At 43.8% G+C, this 19131-nt stretch overlaps 1 protein-coding gene across 1 annotated transcript in view; it reads left to right on the top strand.

The window, feature by feature from the left end:
* SATB2 (SATB homeobox 2) overlaps positions 1-18339 on the top strand; it is a 127809-nt gene extending 109470 nt beyond the window's left edge. Inside the window, exon 10 of the mRNA XM_059476436.1 lies at positions 15286-18339. Within this exon, the coding sequence (XP_059332419.1) occupies positions 15286-15741 (456 nt within the window). The 3' untranslated portion in view covers positions 15742-18339. The remainder of the gene's footprint in view (positions 1-15285) is intronic.
* Positions 18340-19131: the final 792 nt, after the last annotated feature.

Below are 19131 nucleotides of genomic sequence, written 5' to 3'. Positions count from 1 at the left end.
CTCTTCCTTCCGTGTTGCACAGCATCCTCCAGGGAAATGGTGCAGCTTCTAGGCAGTGCTGGGAATTAGGCTGTGACAGAGCAGGACAGACATGGTCAGTCTCCTTGCTCAGGGCCAGTCTTTCTTTTGTTTTTTCTTTTTTTGGTTCTCTGAATGGTTGGAAATACCCAGAGACTGTAATGTGTGCAGAGATAAGGTTTTTTTTTCATGGTCAGTATATTGTGTATGTTGTTCCATGTTTGTATGGACTTTTATAGGAATTGCAGATTGAAAGAAGTGTTTTCATGTGCATGCACTATTCTCATGAAGTATCCAGAAGTACAGTAGCACATATTTTTTCTCACAGTCATCTATGCTTACAGTGTTTCAAAGAATATTCCAAAATATCTTGGCACAGACAAAGTGAAGCTGTTTGCAAGATCCCTAGCTGTGGAACAACAAAGGCTACATTCTCAACACACATCACACATGACTTTAATAAAAGTCTTAAACAAAAATCAGATAATGTATTTAGAAAATTAAACTTCATCATTTATGCCGCTACTCACATTGTGAAAGGAAGTTGGTATTGCCTTGTGCCTCCTTTCCAATGACTTCTCTCCCAGTTCTACTCACTTCTTCACGTTGCAAATGAGAAGATGAAAATCTTAACTACAAACAAGTACATTTAAAAACCAGTAATTTAGGAATAACTCCCATTGTGGTGTCTAACTTAAAAAGGATTTGGTGTTCAGAAATAAAGGAATACAAGCATTTATAAGGTGCCTCTGGTGGAACATTTGGAAGTTTGAATCATCTAAAATCATTATTAACCTTTTACCATTACATATGGCAGAAAGGATGTGGTAAATCACAGAACACATTCTGGATATTACAGATGCAGCCATCTCATTTAATTTGTGTTAAAAACATTTTCTGTTTCCAGTTGAGGCTAAATTTTGTTTTATACTATTGTGCCATTATAGTCCAAACTAATGTTGACACCCTTGAATTTTCTAGCTGCTTTTTCCTCAGATTATTAAGCCATGGCCATTTGATGTGCCACACTTGAGTCCAAGGCACATGGGCACAGAGAGCTGTGAAGAGCCCCTTCCTTCCTCCTACAAGTTCCATCATGCGGCTGTTGAGGAAAGTGAGCACATTGTGCACAAAGTGTTAGTGCAGAGCCATAATTGTTCTGGCTTTTTATGAGCAGTATGTGGCTAAGTCTCATGGTTAGATCTGAAAAAACTTGGTATTCTCAGTCTTGCTTGCAAAAGCTTCACAGCCAGGATTTATTTTGATGGGATTTGGTACCTTAGAGTTGAACCATACAGGGTGTCACAGAAGGCCCTTGTACCCACGAGAAGGAAGAGCTGTCTCCTCTTTCTGTGCTGTGTTGAGGGAAGCTGTGGTAGCAACTGCGAATCCATCCAGTTGTAGCAGAAAGAAAGAGACACACTAAAATTTCAGGACTCAACAAGCCCCATAAAAAGATCTGTCTGGACAGCACTTTACTAGTTAAGTGCTAAGTTATTATTATTATTTATTATTTATTTCCTCTCCTATTTTTCCTCTTACTGAACAAGGAGGAAATATCTTTGTTCTTTCATTTGAGAAGTGAAATAAATGTATTCCCTGCAGCATTTGAAATTTTAATAATCCATAATAAATAAAATCATATCTAATAACATAACTGCTTTCAATTGGCAACACGATCTCCTAGATGCATTGCAATGGCAGAAACATAAATAGTTGCAGCCTCTGAAAGCCTACTTCCTATTTGCTAAATATACTTGGCTTGCTTTAAATTCCTTTGTGTGCAGTCATTAATACAATCCTCTTTGACAGCATTTAATTAAAGTGCTTTTCTCTATTAAATTCATTAAAACTTTTTTTTTATATACAACTGTTTCCCAGACACTGAATGTTAAGGACCTGTAGGCCTGTCTTTAAATAACTTCTCTCTCCTTGTTGTAAATTGTTAATTAAATTTAACTTAGACTGTTTAAAGATGTCTTGGAAAAGAAAGCCAGATTTCAGGATATGGTCTCAATCATGGCTGATTTTTTTTTAACACAATTTTTTCCATGTAGTTATAGACTGCGTGTTATATTGTTTATGAATGTTGCTGTACTTTCAGCTGGAACCAAGCAAAGAAATCCCCTAAAAAGCTAATTTCCATCTCACTTCAAAAATTTCCATCTTTTTAGTGCAGTTTCTTAGCCTAAGAGGATTTGCAAGGGGGGAGTGCGGAGGGAGGAGCTGTTTAGTATTAATAGATTATTGACAGCTTAATGTCTTGGCACCTAGACAGCCCATAAGGTATAATAAACAGGAAGCTGTCTGATGTGAGCGCAGTCAATAGCGTATTCAATCAGAACCTTTCAGTTAATTGCTGGTTGACCTCAGACATTTCCTTTAAGTGAAACTGTCCTTCTCTCAGATCTCATCTGGGTTTCAGGGTTTAATTTGAGAATGCCCTTTCCATATGGCAGCTTGTGCATATGTTCCTGGTGGAGTTTTGCTTTGCTCCCATGCACAGCATTACGAGAGCCCGTGTGTGCCCGGAGCTTTGCAAATCTCGTAGCCATGCGCTGGGCTGGGAATACTCCATGGAGCAGGGCTGGGAATATGCCATGGAGCAGGGCTGGGAATACGCCATGGAGCTGGGCTGGGAGTATGCCATGGAGCGGGGTGGGGAATAAACCATGGAGCTGGGCTGGGAATGCGCCATGGAGCTGGGCTGGGAGTACGCCGTGGAGCTGGGCTGGGAATACTCCCTGGAGCAGGGCTGGGAGTACGCCATGGAGCTGGGCCGGGAGTACGCCATGGAGCGGGGCTGGGAATACACCATGGAGCTGGGCTGGGAGTACGCCGTGGAGCTGGGCTGGGAATACTCCCTGGAGCAGGGCTGGGGGTACGCCATGGAGCTGGGCTGGGAATACACCATGGAGCTGGGCTGGGAGTACGCCATGGAGCTGGGCTGCTGCCGGGCAGCGGCACCACAGTTAAAGCAGGCAGGTTGTAAACTGACGTCAGGGGTACTTTGAAAGCAGCTGGGCTGTTGCCGAGGGTGCTTTGGATGGAGTCAGGCACAGCTTTGGTGCCTGGAGAGGCACTGCAGCATTAACGAGCCCTGACCTGGCACCTGCAGATGTGCAGGGCTGCAGCCCAGCGTGACTGCCCTAGCAGAGGGGCTGGCACCGCTGCTCCATCCCACCCACGGGCACACATTCCCCTGCTCCTCTGCACAAGTGCAGACCAGAGCTCATTTGTATTTAGTTTCCCTAATTCCTGTACTTGGCCATTCTAATTTTTTCGGACTGCATATCTTGATGAGGCCCAGATAAGCTACAAAGGCAAGCAGGCAGGAAACCACACGGGCAGTCCCTGACCCTGACTAACTGGAAACCATCTGCTTATTTGGGAAGGAAACCTCCATGGAAATCTCTTCTAGCAAGTCTGCCGCATTTGGGTTTTCTTCCTTTCCCTCCAACTGTTGACTTGGAGCGTGTGTGTTTTCCACAGGTTGGATCAGGGAGGGTCAGCTGTGGCAGTTCTCGTTTGCACCAAAGGGTCTGGATTTCCTGATGGCAGTGAGTAACTGCCATGTGAAGGAAATGCTTCTGTATCAGAGCAGATTTAATTTACACTTCATACAGTCAGGAGACATGTTTTTGTCTCTAGATCTGCAGTGATTGTGTCTTATAGCCACTTATGATGCATTCAGACTGTGGTTTGCTGAAAGGAGTATTATTACTTTTAATCTCTAATTTTTCCCTGGTTTTTGATTCACTTCTGTGGTTCTCTTTGTCCCTCTGCATCAAACAAACTGCTTATGCCTTTTTAATGGCCTGATTAGCACCAGGGAAGCACTGCTGACTTGGAGTAATGTTATTCCTGGTATTCCCTTGTTTAAATGAGATGAGGAGTAAGAATGCTGCATTGCTATGTTTGGGATCCATTAAAGTCCAGTCTGGACCCCTGCCTGAACCAGGTTGTAAATCTTCTGTCTTCATTCATGCATGTTGGAAGGGTGAGGGGGAATAGTTTTGAGATGATAGTCCCTTTTTAGGAAGATTGAAGGATAAGAGAGGTTTGGAATAGTTATTTCTGGAGAGAATGGAACAAAACCATAGCCAGACAGGACAGAACAAGTGAAGAAATCCCAAGGTACATGTGTGACCCTGGGGCCATCAGCTGCAACACTCACACTTTGCTCCCAAGTGTCTCTGGCCAGAATATATTTTAAAGTACTTTCTGGTTTTATCAGACTCACTGGCCAAGCTGCTAATCAGTGTTACATTGACCAAAGGACTCCCACATGCAATAAAAATTGTAAGCTTTATTGGATTTTGAGATAGAAAAGATTCTCATCCATCTCCTTTTATAAACTGCATTACATTTTGTTCTTTCAGAGCTCCCGTCAGTACAGCCCTTAGTAAATGCGATGGTGAAGGAGGTAGGTGGGCAGTGAGCTGCTCTTTCTTGGGTGGTACAGCCTAGAGCTATAGAACTGCTTGAGCTGAGTTAAAGGGGTTGCTGACATTTCTGAAATGCTGGAAGAAAAAAATATGTTGGTCCTTTCTAAATTATTATTTTCAGTTCAAATTAAAAAAAAAAAGGTTTGCGGCAGTTTAGAGCAACAAGCAACATAATGCTTTGAAAGAAAATAGGAAGAACTTGAAGAGCAAAAATTTTTCTGAATAAAAGCAACCAGAATATGCTGTTTCATGAAAAATGCCTAAACAACTGCTTGAACTTTGTCAGAATATTCACCCCTCTGCTGCCCTAGGCATACAGTTTGGCAAAGTAGACTTAGTCAGTACTTTGATGTCACTCAGTCTACATTTTTGACCAAAATATTTTTGACTGAAAAATGCCACACAATCCCAACCTTATTGAAGCAAAGAACAGTGTTTTGCATTTCTAGCAAAAGCCTGTGGCTCCTTGCACTCAGACCTACAGTAGCTGCAGGCTTGTGTTAAGCGTGAGCTTTACCCCTGCGATTACATGTGTGCAGCCAACCATGGACAGAGCAGTCCATGGAGTTCCCCACAGCAGTCAGCAGCAAAGCTGGATGGATCCCAGGGCCAGAACAATATCATCTTCTGCTCTGTCCTAATACTGCCCCTTTGGCCTTACATTAAACTGTTTTATTTTAAATGAACTAAAAAACTGTGACTATAAACTGCACGTGCTGTTGACTTTCTATAAAGTAATTTTCTACCAGCATCCAGAATCTGTAAAATAGGTACAGGTCAGAGTAGTGTGACAGGGAGCTCAACAGCATGGGGCTGAGATGCCAGGGTAGCTTCCTCTGTTTTCTGCACATGCCCACCTTTTCTAGAGCTTAAGCAGGAAGACAAAGGATTTCAGATCTAATTCTCTGAGGCGTCCTGTCTTCAATGACCTAATCTGTGCAGGAGACTGTACTTTGGTCATTTGATTTTTATTTATCCAGTTTCAAGCTAAGGGTATAATAAAGCACATTATGCCAGTTGTGTGTGTGGTAATACTAGATATTTTGCTTTTACCATGGTAGTTGATTATAATGCACTTTTTAAGACTCACTTTCTAAAAAAAGGAATATTTATACTTTTATGTGTTTGATTCACACAGTATAGTTTGCACAAGTCCTGTTATTAAGTGCATTGGTGGTTACATCTCAAAAGCCAAAAAACATGCTGAGTAGTGTTTTATCAGCACAAATCTGCTATTTTCACTAACCATAACAGTCAGGTTCTCCTGACTTCTAACTGCTCCCATTGTAAAAATTAGCAGTACAGTTGGGTATTCTTGAAACCCCAAATAGCCATCTGTAAGGACCTAAAACAGTTTGATGGGACAAATAATTACCCCCCCACCAGAATCCAGTGTCTAATCCAAACATATCCTTCCTGAAATAATGCAGTGCCTACTCCTGGTCTGAGTAATTGGAAAACAACATGATTATAGTGGCGCCATTCGTGCCACCATAGTTAGGGGTTTAGGGCTTGACCTTAAGCATGGCTGTAGGTTGGGGTTTGTGAGTGAAGATCTTGCTCACACTGCCCACAAATACTCTTCTGATTTTCTAAAGAAAAGGAGAATGTGTGTAGTGTTAATTAAACAAGAAAGCATAGAGGACACCCGAAGTGTTTTGTCTGCAGAAAACTTATCTAAAAGCCCTTTTGTTGCATCCTTAGTTCCTGTAGCGTTCTGCCAGTTCCTCATTAGGATTATCAGGGCTGGGATGGGGAAATGCAGAATTGACCAGAAATCTTCGGCAGACCCTCCCTTTAGCCATAACCAAGCTCAGGCTCTGTGTGTAAAGTGCTAAGCAAAGCTCTGCACACCATAGCACCCCAGGGATCCTTGCTGGGGCTGTGAGAGAAAGCACAGAAGAGGCAAGTCAGAGGCCCACAGAGCTTATGGTCTTGTTTTGGAGAAGGTGAGTGTTAACTGGAACGTTTGTGGCCCTCAAGGTGCACACAGATGTGAAAAGTCCCCCTTAAGGGAACTCAGCATCGCCGTGAAGAAGGGCAGTGTTTCTGGGGCTGTTGCTTTTTCCCTTGCGGATGAGGTTGCCTCGCTACCATGGGTTACAGTCAAGAGAGTCTCGCGTGGCTTCTCCAGGGCCAGCAGAGCGCTGCCTGCCTGCCAGGGGTGCAGCAAACTGGCCCCTGTGCCAGCTGTGCTGGCTGTGCCCCATCCCCAGACAATGGAGCCATCCATCAGCGATGCCTTCAGGAGAGAGTCTGCAGCGAGGTTGTGCAACACTTCCTGACCGCATCGGCCGCTCTGTCACCAGCGCCCTGGTTTGTGCCAGCAGCAGCCGGAGCAGATCTGGCTGCTCCACTATGGGCACAGGAGGGATGTGCCAGCTCCACCTGAGGGCTGGGCAGGAGCTGCTGGCAGCTCTCCCAGGCTGCAGCCAGGTATTAGAGAAAGAGGTACCCAGTGCTGGTTGCAGTTACTCTGCAGTGAACCTAAGGATCTGGCTTGAACCAGCCCAAGATGGGAAATTCAGAGCTAATGCATGAATGTTCATCAGCGTGAGCTCGTTTATGCTGCCCCATAAAATCAGCCAGTTCTCAGGCACTTGCACAGCAATGAAAGTTGTGCCTGAGCTTTTGTGGGAAGAGTTGAGTTAGCATTCGAGGGAGAGCAGTTACCCCAGGAAACACCGGGACACTGTTCTGCATTGTCAGAGTTTTCTGATTTATTTTTTTAACATTATACAGACAAAATAGTGGCTATTGTGTAGGCACGTGCTGTCTATTAACAGAGATCAGGAAAGGGAAATAAACCACGCATTACTGAAGAATAAGATCATGATTGTGGTCAAGTGGTGGCAGAAGTTTTTTTTCTCTTTGTCAAGCTGATTTGTAAACATTCTTCAAACAACTGTGCAGACAGCAGTGCCACAGCTTCTTGAAAGGAAAGCAAAGACAAGGAAAGATTTCTCTGCACAGATGTTTTACAGTAACCTCTTAGACCCGTCCCAAAGTTATCTGGTCATCTGAAGTTGTCATTGCAAGCTATGATGCACATGTGGCCTCTTAGCAACGCAGTGTAATCAGGCTGTAATTTATATTTTATCTTTAGTGATCATAGCACTTAAAAATGTTTTGTGGTGGATTTGTTCTTTGATGCATGGTAAGCTCCTGTTAGCATTAATGGGAGCAGTGTGTGCTGGGGAGGGGGAGAGACACCTTCCCCCTGCCTTCAAGTCAAGATTAATTATGTTTTGCTTATGCTTATCACTGTGTGGGATGCCAAAAGCAATGTACAACTGAAAATTTTGTGGGTTTTTTAAACTCGTGTTGCGTTTTTTGTCACCTTTTTGACCATTTTTGATAGTTTGGTCCTGGAGAATTGCAGGATGGGGCTGCTCTTTCAGAGGCTGTGTATTCAGTGTCTTGCCATGCTTTCAAATCCCTGCCTATTTCCTGCCCTTGAGCAAGGCAGCCGCCATAAAGCAAAGGGAAGCATGTGGTGAGTGTGCTCCAAAGATGTTGGAATTAATCACTTCAACCAGCTTACATTCCAGCCTGGAAACCAAACTTGCCTTTGACTTTGGGTTCCCTGTGGAACTCATTTCTCTTCTCAAGAGTCCTCTCTAAGTCCCTTTTTGTGTAGGTCGGCGTGACTTGTACCTCGGAGCCGATAGTTTTAGCGTGCATTTTGTCTGATCCAATATTGTGTCTCCACTGGTGGTCAGGAACAGATGAAGAGTGATAGAAAAGGCTTGACTATTTGGGTTTTTTTCGTGTGTGACTGCTTTGTCTTTGCAGACAAAATGAATGGCACCCAGAGCTTCTGGCTTACAAGGTGGTGTGTAGCCACCAGTTCTTGTTGGCTGGTTTGGTCTGGCGTTCATGAGATGGGGTCCATCACATCACAGACAAGTGTTATAATTACCTCTAATAAAGGTGTTTGCTCTCGTGAAGCAATTACTAAGCTGCACTGGAAAATGCACAGGATGTGCAGCCAGCATTTGAGCTACAAAATTAAAAGAAGCTCAGACTGAAGTTAGATGAAAGTGAACATATTTATCCATGTCAGACTTCCTACCATTTTGCACGCTCATATTGATTTCTTTTGACATGGTCTTCTTTTATTGAGTACCGTATATTTTTTTAAATCCCTTACCGATAACAGTACCTGCTAAGGGCAATTGTAAAAGGAAACTAAAGTATATTAAACCTGCCTGGAGTCAAAATGTAATCTAACACCTGTAGTCTGCAATTTGTCATCACTTCATAGATACTTTTTCTTTTTTAATAACAGTTTTGGATTTCCCTGAGTTTTGACCTTAGGATACTGTATAATCCAAGAAAAGCAAGGAAACTAAACCGCAGTCTTTAACACAGCTTTATGGTGTCAAGGTGTGAAATCACTCTGTGAATGAGCCCAAAGAAAATACTTCCTTTGGTACTGCGACTAGTGCTGCAGTGTTTACCCAAATGAATGTGTATTTGCAGGGGAAGAAAAAAGAGCAGTCTTAAGAACCACATTTTTAATAGGAAAGAAACGAACACAGGTGCAAATTGTAACTTCTGCTACAGTTTCTTGTACAGACATTCCTAGAAACCTGTAAAGAGTCTTGGCTGTGTAATCAATGTTCTTACCCCTGTGAGCCCCAGCCTGGGAGGCTGAGGGTGGAGGCCTGGTTATGGCAGCTGCTGCCTCTCTTCTCTTCTTGCACATTTCTGTATGTGAAGAGAGACCAGGGCTAGGGAGTGTAAGCCTGTTTATTTGAATAGATAATCTCCTGCAGATTATTCCTGTAAACTCTGGTAAGAGGGACAGTGTCTCCTCTCAGTGTGAGATTTTGTTGCAACAAAATGGAGTTTGTCTCTTCAGTAAAGTCTTACCAGGATAGCTGGGCACTGCATGGGGGCTCTCAGCTTACAGAGGTGAGGTGCTGCTCAGTAAAATGCAGCTGAAAACCTTGTTTAAGCCTGTCTTCTGCTCTGCCTTTGAGTTCAGCTGGCCATGGGGAAGGAGCTTTTCCAGTGGCTTGCTGACAGGAGGGGTGTGGTGAGTTGTTTTTGCTTGGAGTCAAACTGGTGGCAGCTTCTGCTGATGAGCCGTGAACAGTTGTAAGGGCAGTAACAGATCACTGGTGTTAGATGCACGAAATGAAGGTTCTGCACCTATGTTTTGTACTGTGTGTCTGTTCTCTCTGCCTTTATTTTGGGGTCCTTAAGCAGGCTAAAGTCTTGCTGTCTTTGGCATAGAATTCCTTGATGTGATACAGTGTTATGGCTGGCTATGAGAACAGTGTAAAGGTGAAGAAAAGCTGAAAGGTGAGACCCCCACCACTGAGACTAGATTGGTAGAATTATTTGGTTTGGAGAAAGACCTATAAGATTATTGAGTCCAACCATTAATCCACCAATGCCATCACTAAACCATGTCTTAAGTGCCACATCTGCACATGTTTTAAGTACCTCTAGGGATGGTGCCTCCACCACTTCCGAGGGTAGCTTGTTCCAATGCTTTAGAACCCTTTCACTAATACCCAATTTAAACCTCCTCTGGCAAAGAGAAGGCCATTCCATTGAACTTTGCTCCTTGTGGGTTTGGGTTATCAAAGTTGATATTGACTATCACATGCCACCAAGGTACCTGTCAGTGCTCACACTGACTGCACAGAGGCAGATGGTGCCTTTTCAGCAAGGGCAGTTTCTGTTGCAAATGCACAGTCTTTCAAGAATGTAACATTTTTGGTGTTTCTCTTAGCAAGGGGCACCTCATCATCTCAGCAAATCCCAGCAGAAGGGAGCTCTCATGACTGATCCTCTCTGCAAAGGGAAGGGCAGAACCACTCTAGGAAACAAAAGAGCTTGGGGTTTTCACATAGAAATGCAGTTCCCAATTCCAGTGTGCTCAAAAGGCTGTCCAGGCAATGGAGGGTGATGTGTCCCAGAGCCAGTGTTTTCAGCTGGTGCCTCTCTGCTGGTGGTGCCCGGGTCTGTGTGTGTGTTCCTGCTTGGCTCCCTTAGCCTCTCACCAATGTCAGGTGTGTAGCTCCAGCTAGAAAGTGGGTGGAAATGGAAACAAACATCAGTGGCATAGTGAATCCAGCCAAAATGAAATACAGTACAGGCACAGACTGCAATTGCTTGACGTTCATCTTACAGCTGGGTTTGCTCACCTCTCTTTTCTGTGGGAACGCCAAAGTCAGCTTTCTCCTGAGGGAGCACATGGAAACATGGGAGTGGATACATGTAAAACAGTGCAACAGTCCCTTCCCCCGATAATTCTTGGCTTTGGATTTTAGATAGACCACAAACCCTTAGCTTATTACAAATAATCCTGATCACTCCCGTAATGATACACTACATTATATACTCTCCTAAATTCAATCATTCAATATCTCACTTCCTTCCCTGTAGGCATGTACTATTATATTTTACACATGGCTTCCAGCTGCTTTTCATTGTGGCCTTCAAATCATATTTCAGTACAGTGCGATCTAAGACCAGTCACTTTATCATTTAAAGTCAACTTCCATCACAGTCATTTTCTTGCAAGTTTTCTACCAGGGTTGGTGAATTTGTTTCAGAAAGATAAGTTGAATGTCTACCTGAATGAACCTTCATGAAGCAGCATGTGCCAGAGATACTTTGTTCTGAAATGTTGAAAGGCAGCCATGCCTATCTGTAGAGTTTAAGAATTAAATCTCTTGAAGGAATGAAAAGAATAAATCCTCTGGGCATGGAAGGAAATCTGTATCTTCACATTTGATTTGAAAGTAGATGAGAAGTCAGGAAGAGGAAGGGAAGTCAGCTCCAGATGGTGCTGGCTGTGGAGGAGGAGGAGGAGGCTGCCCCACCTGTGGCTGGGGAGCAGTGGGGAAGGGCATGTGGGGTGGAAATGGGAGTGGGGAAGGGGGGTGTGGGGCATCTGTGCCATAAAGTGCACCCTTCTGAGCCCAGCAGCAGCTTTCCTGGGAAAGGGAAAGCTGAGCAGGGCCATTGTTGTTACCCTTACCTCAGAAGCCCATCCTGTACGTGGTGCTTTGGGGTAGGTCTGGCCGCCACCGAGGGGTCACTGGGAAATGCACCCTGTACATGGAGGATCAGGGATGTTTCCTTCCTGGCAGTGCAGAGGCAGAGCAGCACTGACCTGAAACCCAAAGAGATGTGGCAGGGTGGGCACAGCAGTGTGTAAAGCTGCTGGAAATTTTACCTGCAGATGTAGGAGCCTAATAATGACCCAGGATCTAAAAATCTGTAACTCTGGGAATGGTCCATTTCCTCTGTGAGGCTGTGGCATGTAGAGCCAGACATGAAGTAAGCCAATCACTCAAACTGCCCAGCATACTCATCAATCAAGGGTAGTTTAAAGCAAATATTTAACATAAAGGTAATCTGGGCTTCATATTGTACTGTGTGCTCAGCAGTTGATCTGGTTTGCATAGAGTGCTCTCTGTCCTGTCAGAAGGGATTGTAAAACTGACCACAGCCCAGATCTGAAGGACATCCTGTGCATTTATCCATCTCTCTGTATATGGCTAAAGTTCTGTTGCTGAAAAATATAATGTTGCTGAAATCCTTTGTTAATGATACTGGCAATCTAGAGGAGACCCCCAGAAGGTAGTAAAATAATAAAATTTATCTGTTATAAGAGCAGATTTAGTTTTTTCATTTCCTAAGATAACAGGAGGTGAAATAAAATACAACCTTTTTTTAGTGTTTTACACTGATAACATCCAGGTTTTGCATTTTCCCTTTTGGAGAAGGTGGAGAGGTCACTCTGGAAAAGGAGGGGTTAATTGAAATTATTCTTCCCTCCCGCACTCAGCCCTCTCTTTGGTTGATTGCTTTATAGATGCTGTAGGCATCTCTTCATCTCCTTCAAATTAAACATTTTACTGCTGCTGATCCCGTATTTTGTTGGATTTTTTCATCATTATATTTGATTGGAAGTCTTGTAACATTTTTCAAGCTGGATCATTTCTCATGCTATTTGTCAACTGAAAAGGGAAAAAAAAGCCCCTTTCCAGCTCCAGCAAGAATGAACTGAGTAATTCACACCCTTTCTGGATGTGTTTCTATCTCTGTTCGATGCTACTTAAATCCAGCTTCTGATTAGCAATGCTGCTTGCAGCGTTCTGTGTGACGCTGTCTCTAAGTTCCCTGGCAGTTTATTTGTGGTGTCAAATCCTTTCGATTTTGGCTGCTCTGGGCCGTACTTTGTCAGGGGACGGTTGCCAGAAGCCACAACAGGGGAGGCTAGGTAGGGTTTGTGTGACACATTTATGGGGCTTGGTCCCTGGCTAGAGCCAGCGATCCTGGCTCTGCTGCCTTCAGTGCTCCCCGCTGACGTAGGTACGGATCCCACCCTCATCTGTAACCCTCTGTTTGGAAACGTCAGCCCTTCTCTTTGAAAGCAATCCATGGGCAAAAAAGAAATCCTCAAAGAGCAGCTGAGCTATTCCATTCATTGGAACATTATGCTCTTTTATTGCAAGAGATGTAATAAAACATAAACCAGATTATCTGTCATTTCCATTTGAGCTCCCCCTTTTCCCCCGCTCCTTGGTTAGCCATTTCTGTGGCACCCTCAGTATTTACGTGCTTGGGAGGAAAATGTTCACGTTGGCACCGAAACAAGTTTGTGGTGTTTCTGCCCTGCCTCAGCTCTCGCCCGCGGGTGGCAGGTCCTCTGCTGGCACCTGCTCTCGGCTGTCCGTGTGGGGCTGTTCCTGCCACTGTCCTGGCACGGCTGTGCCCGTGGGGACAGCAGGATGTGCAGCTGTGTCCCTGCACGGCCAGCCCTCGCTCACCCCCGCTGCTCAGCGAGGCACCGGGACGTGGTGCCGGCGCTGCCTCCGTGCCCGGGGAGCCGCAGCCCCGCGGGGAGCAGAGCCCCGGCCGGTCACAGCATCCCCGGGGAGCAGAGCCCGGGCCGGTCACAGCAGCCCCGGGAGCAGAGCCCGGGCCGGTCACAGCATCCCCGGGGAGCAGAGCCCGGGCCGGTCACAGCATCCCCGGGGAGCAGAGCCCGAGCCGGTCACAGCATCCCCGGGAGCAGAGCCCCGGGCCGGTCACAGCATCCCCGGGGAGCAGAGCCCGAGCTGGTCACAGCATCCCCGGGAGCAGAGCCCGGGCCGGTCACAGCATCCCCGGGGAGCAGAGCCCGGGCCGGTCACAGCAGCCCCGGGAGCAGAGCCCGGGCCGGTCACAGCATCCCCGGGGAGCAGAGCCCGGGCCGGTCACAGCAGCCCCGGGGAGCAGAGCCCGGGCCGGCTGCAGCCCCGGGCCGGTCACAGCAGCCCCGGCAGGCTCAGCTCCTCGGCGGTGGGCAGCGCCTGCGGGCTGTGATCTGCTTCCCAAAAACTGTGACTGGAGATGGCTGATGTTACAGATTGTTATGGCAGGAACGTTTGATGGAGGAAGTGAATAAAGGGCTCTTCGGCACAGAGCCTTTTCGTTTATTTGCATAACAGGCTGATATTCCACAGTGGACTTCCCTCTTGCGGTAATAACTTGACTAGTGTAGGATTTTACTGGGGGTTCGGTATGTGTGTAAAATTCAGTGCAAGTTCTCAGCATATTTCCATTATTTATCCTTGTGTTTTTGGTTGTTTTTCTTTAGAGAGCATTAATGTAAGGTTGATTCTCTGGATGTTACAGTTTGCAGCAAAGACATTTTCTTCTTGGATAAAGAGCCAGAATTCCCTCTTACTTGTGGAAGAAAATAGTTATCCATATTGATTTTGTTAGCTTTGAGTGTCAAGCTCTAATAATTATTTCCCTGCATCTGAAGAAACCCCTGGGCAAATACAGCCCTCAATCCTATAGGGGATTTTTTCTGTTAATCTCCCTTGTATAGATTTGGTTTTAAGGAAAGCGTATGGAGCTCCTCTGTGTTTTGAACAATTCAGAGCAGGTATTTTTTCCCCTGGAATCAAAGGGCTGCACGAGGCCCTTTCTTAGTCATTTTAAGTGGCTGTTAGGAAGATTAAGAGCTACATATGCTTTCTTTAAACTTGCCGAAAAGGAGATACTGTGGGTGAAAATCTGTTACAAGACTGCAAAGTGTGTTTGCCCAGAGGGTGTTTCAGAATGGAGGGCTATTATTATTTGAACTCAGAACTCCTCCGCTAGTGAAATTACTATAGAGAAAGTAATACAGAGAAATCTGTTCAGGAGACACATTAAAGCCACCTATGTCAAACAACTGAATTGACTCTGCTGTCTTTCTTGAGAGAAGGGAAATCTTAACAAATCTCTGCGCTTATATTTTTTTTCTTCCATAAAGTAGTTGTGATGGATTTTAATGCAAAAGCATTATTCATAAAGTAGAACTTGACAATCCCACATGTGCCTAGGCCTTTTTGGTACTTGAAATCTTGAAGAAATGGTCAAAGTGTCTAGCCTGAAAAGATGAGAGGAAACAAGGATGGGTAGAAGAGGGGCAAAGCAGGAGAATTACTTTTCTGGTATGGGACAACTGGCCAATCATCATGACAATGAGACTGGAATACCTTTTGACTTAATTTTTATTTTGGCTATTTTATATTTTTTATTACTTCTATTTTGTATTTCTTACTTATTTTTTGGGTTTGCATTTATTTTATATAATTTGCCTTTTATATCACTTCCTCCTTTCAGTCTATAGTTGTGCAGACAGGTATAGCTGTTGTAGTCTTACAGGTGAGAAGGGCAGTGGAAAATGCACATTAATTGTACTTTTCTTGACCAGAGCAAAGGAAGTCCTGTGTACAGACCTGTACAAGTGCCCTTATGTCAAGCACCGTGGGGGTCAGCATGTGAAGTGTGTGTCTGTTTGATCTTATAGGTGCTGCACAGACAGCAGTCCCAGCCTGCCAAGGAGAATTCCCCACCTAGAGAAGAGGCTCCTCCTCCACCTGCTGAGGACAGTTGTGCCAAAAAGCCAAGATCCCGCACCAAGATCTCCTTGGAAGCTCTGGGTATCCTTCAAAGCTTTATTCACGACGTGGGTCTGTACCCCGATCAGGAAGCCATCCACACCCTCTCTGCTCAGCTGGATCTCCCCAAACACACCATCATCAAATTCTTCCAGAACCAGCGCTACCACGTAAAGCACCACGGGAAGCTAAAAGAGCACTTGGGAACGGTGGTTGACGTGGCAGAGTACAAGGATGAGGAGCTGCTGACGGAGTCGGAGGAGAACGACAGCGAGGAAGGCTCTGAGGAAATGTACAAAGTGGAGGCTGAGGAGGAGAATCCCGACAAAAGCAAGGCGGCTCCAGCTGACATCGACCAGAGATAATGTGAGATAGGAGTGCAGAAAGCAATACATTGATCCAAGGATTTTCTGGTTTTATTTTTGATTTTTTTTCCTTGTTTTCCTTTTTGTTTGTTTGTTTCTGTTGCGCACGATCCATGTGCAAACCGAATGAATTCAGCATTGCCCGATCAGACTCCACCTTGACACAGACACTCGAGTGTTACACTTGCTACATCTGACTGAAGCAATTGTTGTAGTCACATAGGATTATGCCTTCATCAATCTTGCACTTATGAAAGGGACAGCTAGCAAGTAAATGGGAAGAAAAAGTCCTATGAAATCAGTGAAGGGAAATTTACAACTTTGTGTGTGTATATATATATTTACATTATATATATATATATATATATACATATATATATATATATTAAATTGCATGGGACGGAACTTTACAACCTGAAAGTATAGACTGTGAAATTAGTTCTTTAAAGATGAGACTTGTTTATGTTTTAAAACCACTTCACAATGAGTTGCTTTGGCTTTTTGATAAACTGCCTCCTGCTCTCAGGGTGTGGTGACTATTTTTGAATTCCTATTTATTTTCTATGTTTATCCCTGATTTTTTTTTTCATTATTATATGGCTTCCTATCTGGCAACTTGATGGGTAATTTTTGAGGTATTTAAAGACATAAATCAACACTGCCAAAAAAAGAAAAGAGGAAAAAAAAAGAGAGAAAATCGAAAAACAAATCAGGGCACCTTAAAAAGAAAACTAGTAAGTTAAAAGTACTTTGAACACAATGCACACTTAAAAGGATACAGCATGTTCCACTCTCCAGATAGTCCTTTCTGTAGTGAACAGATGAGTTTTCATGGGATTCAGAATGACTAAAGCAGAAGTGCAGTGCATAGAAGACTTGTCCATTAACGAGGTCTTTATAGAAAGAGAAAAAAAGATAAATGTGTTGAGATTTGATGTATGGAATTCATACTATCAACCACATTTTACCGTGGATTTTATTTACCTGTTCTCTGTTTCAGATCTTAAAATTTATAAGCTTCCTTCTTGTTGTTGCTTTTTGTTTATACTGAAGTGAAACACACACACACACACACACACACACACGTGTAAAGTTACATTGCGACACAAAATGCCACAATCCCGAGAACCCTGGCCAGGTAAATCGCTGACAGCCCGAGGGTTTGCGTTGCTGCCTTGCCGCTCGCCCTCCTCGCAGCCTTCCCGAGCTCCTGTTGTAGCTGGGCTTCCTCGTGTCCCGCGTTCCGTGCCAGTGCAATGAAGTGTTTTCAGCCGCAGGTCCCCGCCGGGCCGAGGCTCGCAGCCTGCCCCGGTAGCAGCTACAGAGCAGAGCCTGTCCCGACTGACTCTTGGATGGCCCGAGCACTAAAGCTGCAGTCTGCCATAGCATCCACCCGCTCTGAGGCACCCCGTGAGAGAGACGCCAAGTAGCATTTACTTTTCACTTCGTGCAATGATTTCCGAGACAAAGACCTCACCTTGCAGCTGGATTGATTTCAGACGCCTGTAAACTGCAGCCATAACGGTACCGACAAGGCTTCTGGCTTTTTTCTTCCTTTTTTCACATGGGCTTTTCATGTAATCTTGACAAAGACCTCATGCAATATCACTTTGAAAGTTACTTTCTGTTTACTACACCAGGCAATGTAATATAACTGTTAATACTATTTATATATTTGAAAGGTATAAAAGGTAGGAGTTAAAAACGAAAAACAAACCTCTACGTGTAGATATTTACTCAGAACAGACAATATACAGGGAGAAGACGTTGCAATACAAGCTAATTCTAGCTGCTCAGTAACCTCTGGAGTTTTTATGAGATTTTTTCAGAGCTAATGTTTGAAACATGAGTATCTCTGCATAAATTTCATATACCTTTGCAAATTTATGGTGGGTTGCTTACTTAATGCCCCTTTTGCTCTTCATCCTTTAGTTCTGTAGTATGCTGCAGCTTTAATCAGAATTTCGATGGTTGCTGCTTTATGTTTCTCTCAGAGCTACGCTTTCAAAACTGTCTTCTTATCCTGTAGCTGAAATCACTCCATACATTTGAAAGGAAACTGAATTTTGCCAAGCTATGTAAGTTGTTCATCTGATGATGGCATCGACATTTGGTATCTTTTACACTTCAACCAAAAATTTTATTAGGTATTTTTTCAATGCTGAGTCTTGCCTTTTTATTTTTAATTTCACTGCCAATTTTGCAGTGGTTCTAAGTGAATCTGTGGGCATTTTAGCCTGTGGTCTTGCCAGAACTTTGCGAATTACAATGCATATATGTCTATTTATTCAATATCCATCATATAATATCTATTTGGAGAAAGAAACTTTTCTTGTAGTGCCTCTTAACAAAGCACAATTTTCCGCCTTTTTTGTGAAATAAAAAATAAAAAAAACAAATTGTGTTTTATTGCGGTATCAACAATGTGAATAAGGATTAACATATTGTAAATGTTCATTTTTCCATGTAAATCAACTTTATCTTCGTTATCACTAAGTGATAATTAATTTTTAACTTATGTGCATTGTTAGGCTGTTAGAATTTTTTGGTTGTTGAAATAAAACGCATTCAATAAATATGACTTAATTTGTCAAGTAATTTACTGGGCCTTTTTTGTCTTTTCTCCTGAGTTCAAGTGGAACAAGGTCTGCAAGATGGAGGGGGCATATTTTTGCCTGTTGAAAAAAGCTTTGATCAATATTATTGGATCTTGAAAACCTGCGTAAGGTTTTCAGAACCTGGAGCTGGCACAGGTGACAGATGTGTACCACGACTGACCTGCTGTGCCAGTGGCTCTCTGCACTCGTAGGTGCCTGCACTGGGTGTTTCTGGTGGGGTCAGAAGGAGGGTGGGGGAGCCTTCAGCCTGTCGGAGAATATACTCAAAACACACACTTAAAGATCCACTCCCAGTCTCCTGTCTTCTTTCACTGGTAGATTTTTTTTCTGTTTATAATTAAAAAGCCACAAATGACTGCGTGTCAGGAAACTTTTGGAGCACACATGTCCATGGTTAATGGACATAATAAAAGGCTTTATTATATTTATAGCAGGGCATCCTACTGAGTGCGTAGAGGAATGCCGGAAGGATTGATGTATCTGAGAAATGTGTGAAATGTTTTTGGGGAGAATACAGATAAATGGAAAAAATTGCTCAAAATTCTTAAGCTAACAAAGTGGTAAGTATCTGGATTCAGTCCTAGCAGACAAATCATATACTGCACATCAGACTTGAGTTGTCTAGGAATTGAGGTACAGCAATTTTTAAAACAATTTTTTATTTTTTCTGTAGTTCCAATACAATAGTTCTTCCCTTTTTGGTGTCTTATTTATATTCTATATAAAATGTCTGTGCCCTCTTGAGAAAATAAGAGGAGGTTGAGGAGTAACC

Source organism: Ammospiza nelsoni, chromosome 7, assembly GCF_027579445.1.
Source record: "Ammospiza nelsoni isolate bAmmNel1 chromosome 7, bAmmNel1.pri, whole genome shotgun sequence".
In the NCBI taxonomy this organism is placed as follows: domain Eukaryota; kingdom Metazoa; phylum Chordata; class Aves; order Passeriformes; family Passerellidae; genus Ammospiza; species Ammospiza nelsoni.
This window is presented reverse-complemented; position numbering and strand designations above follow the sequence as displayed.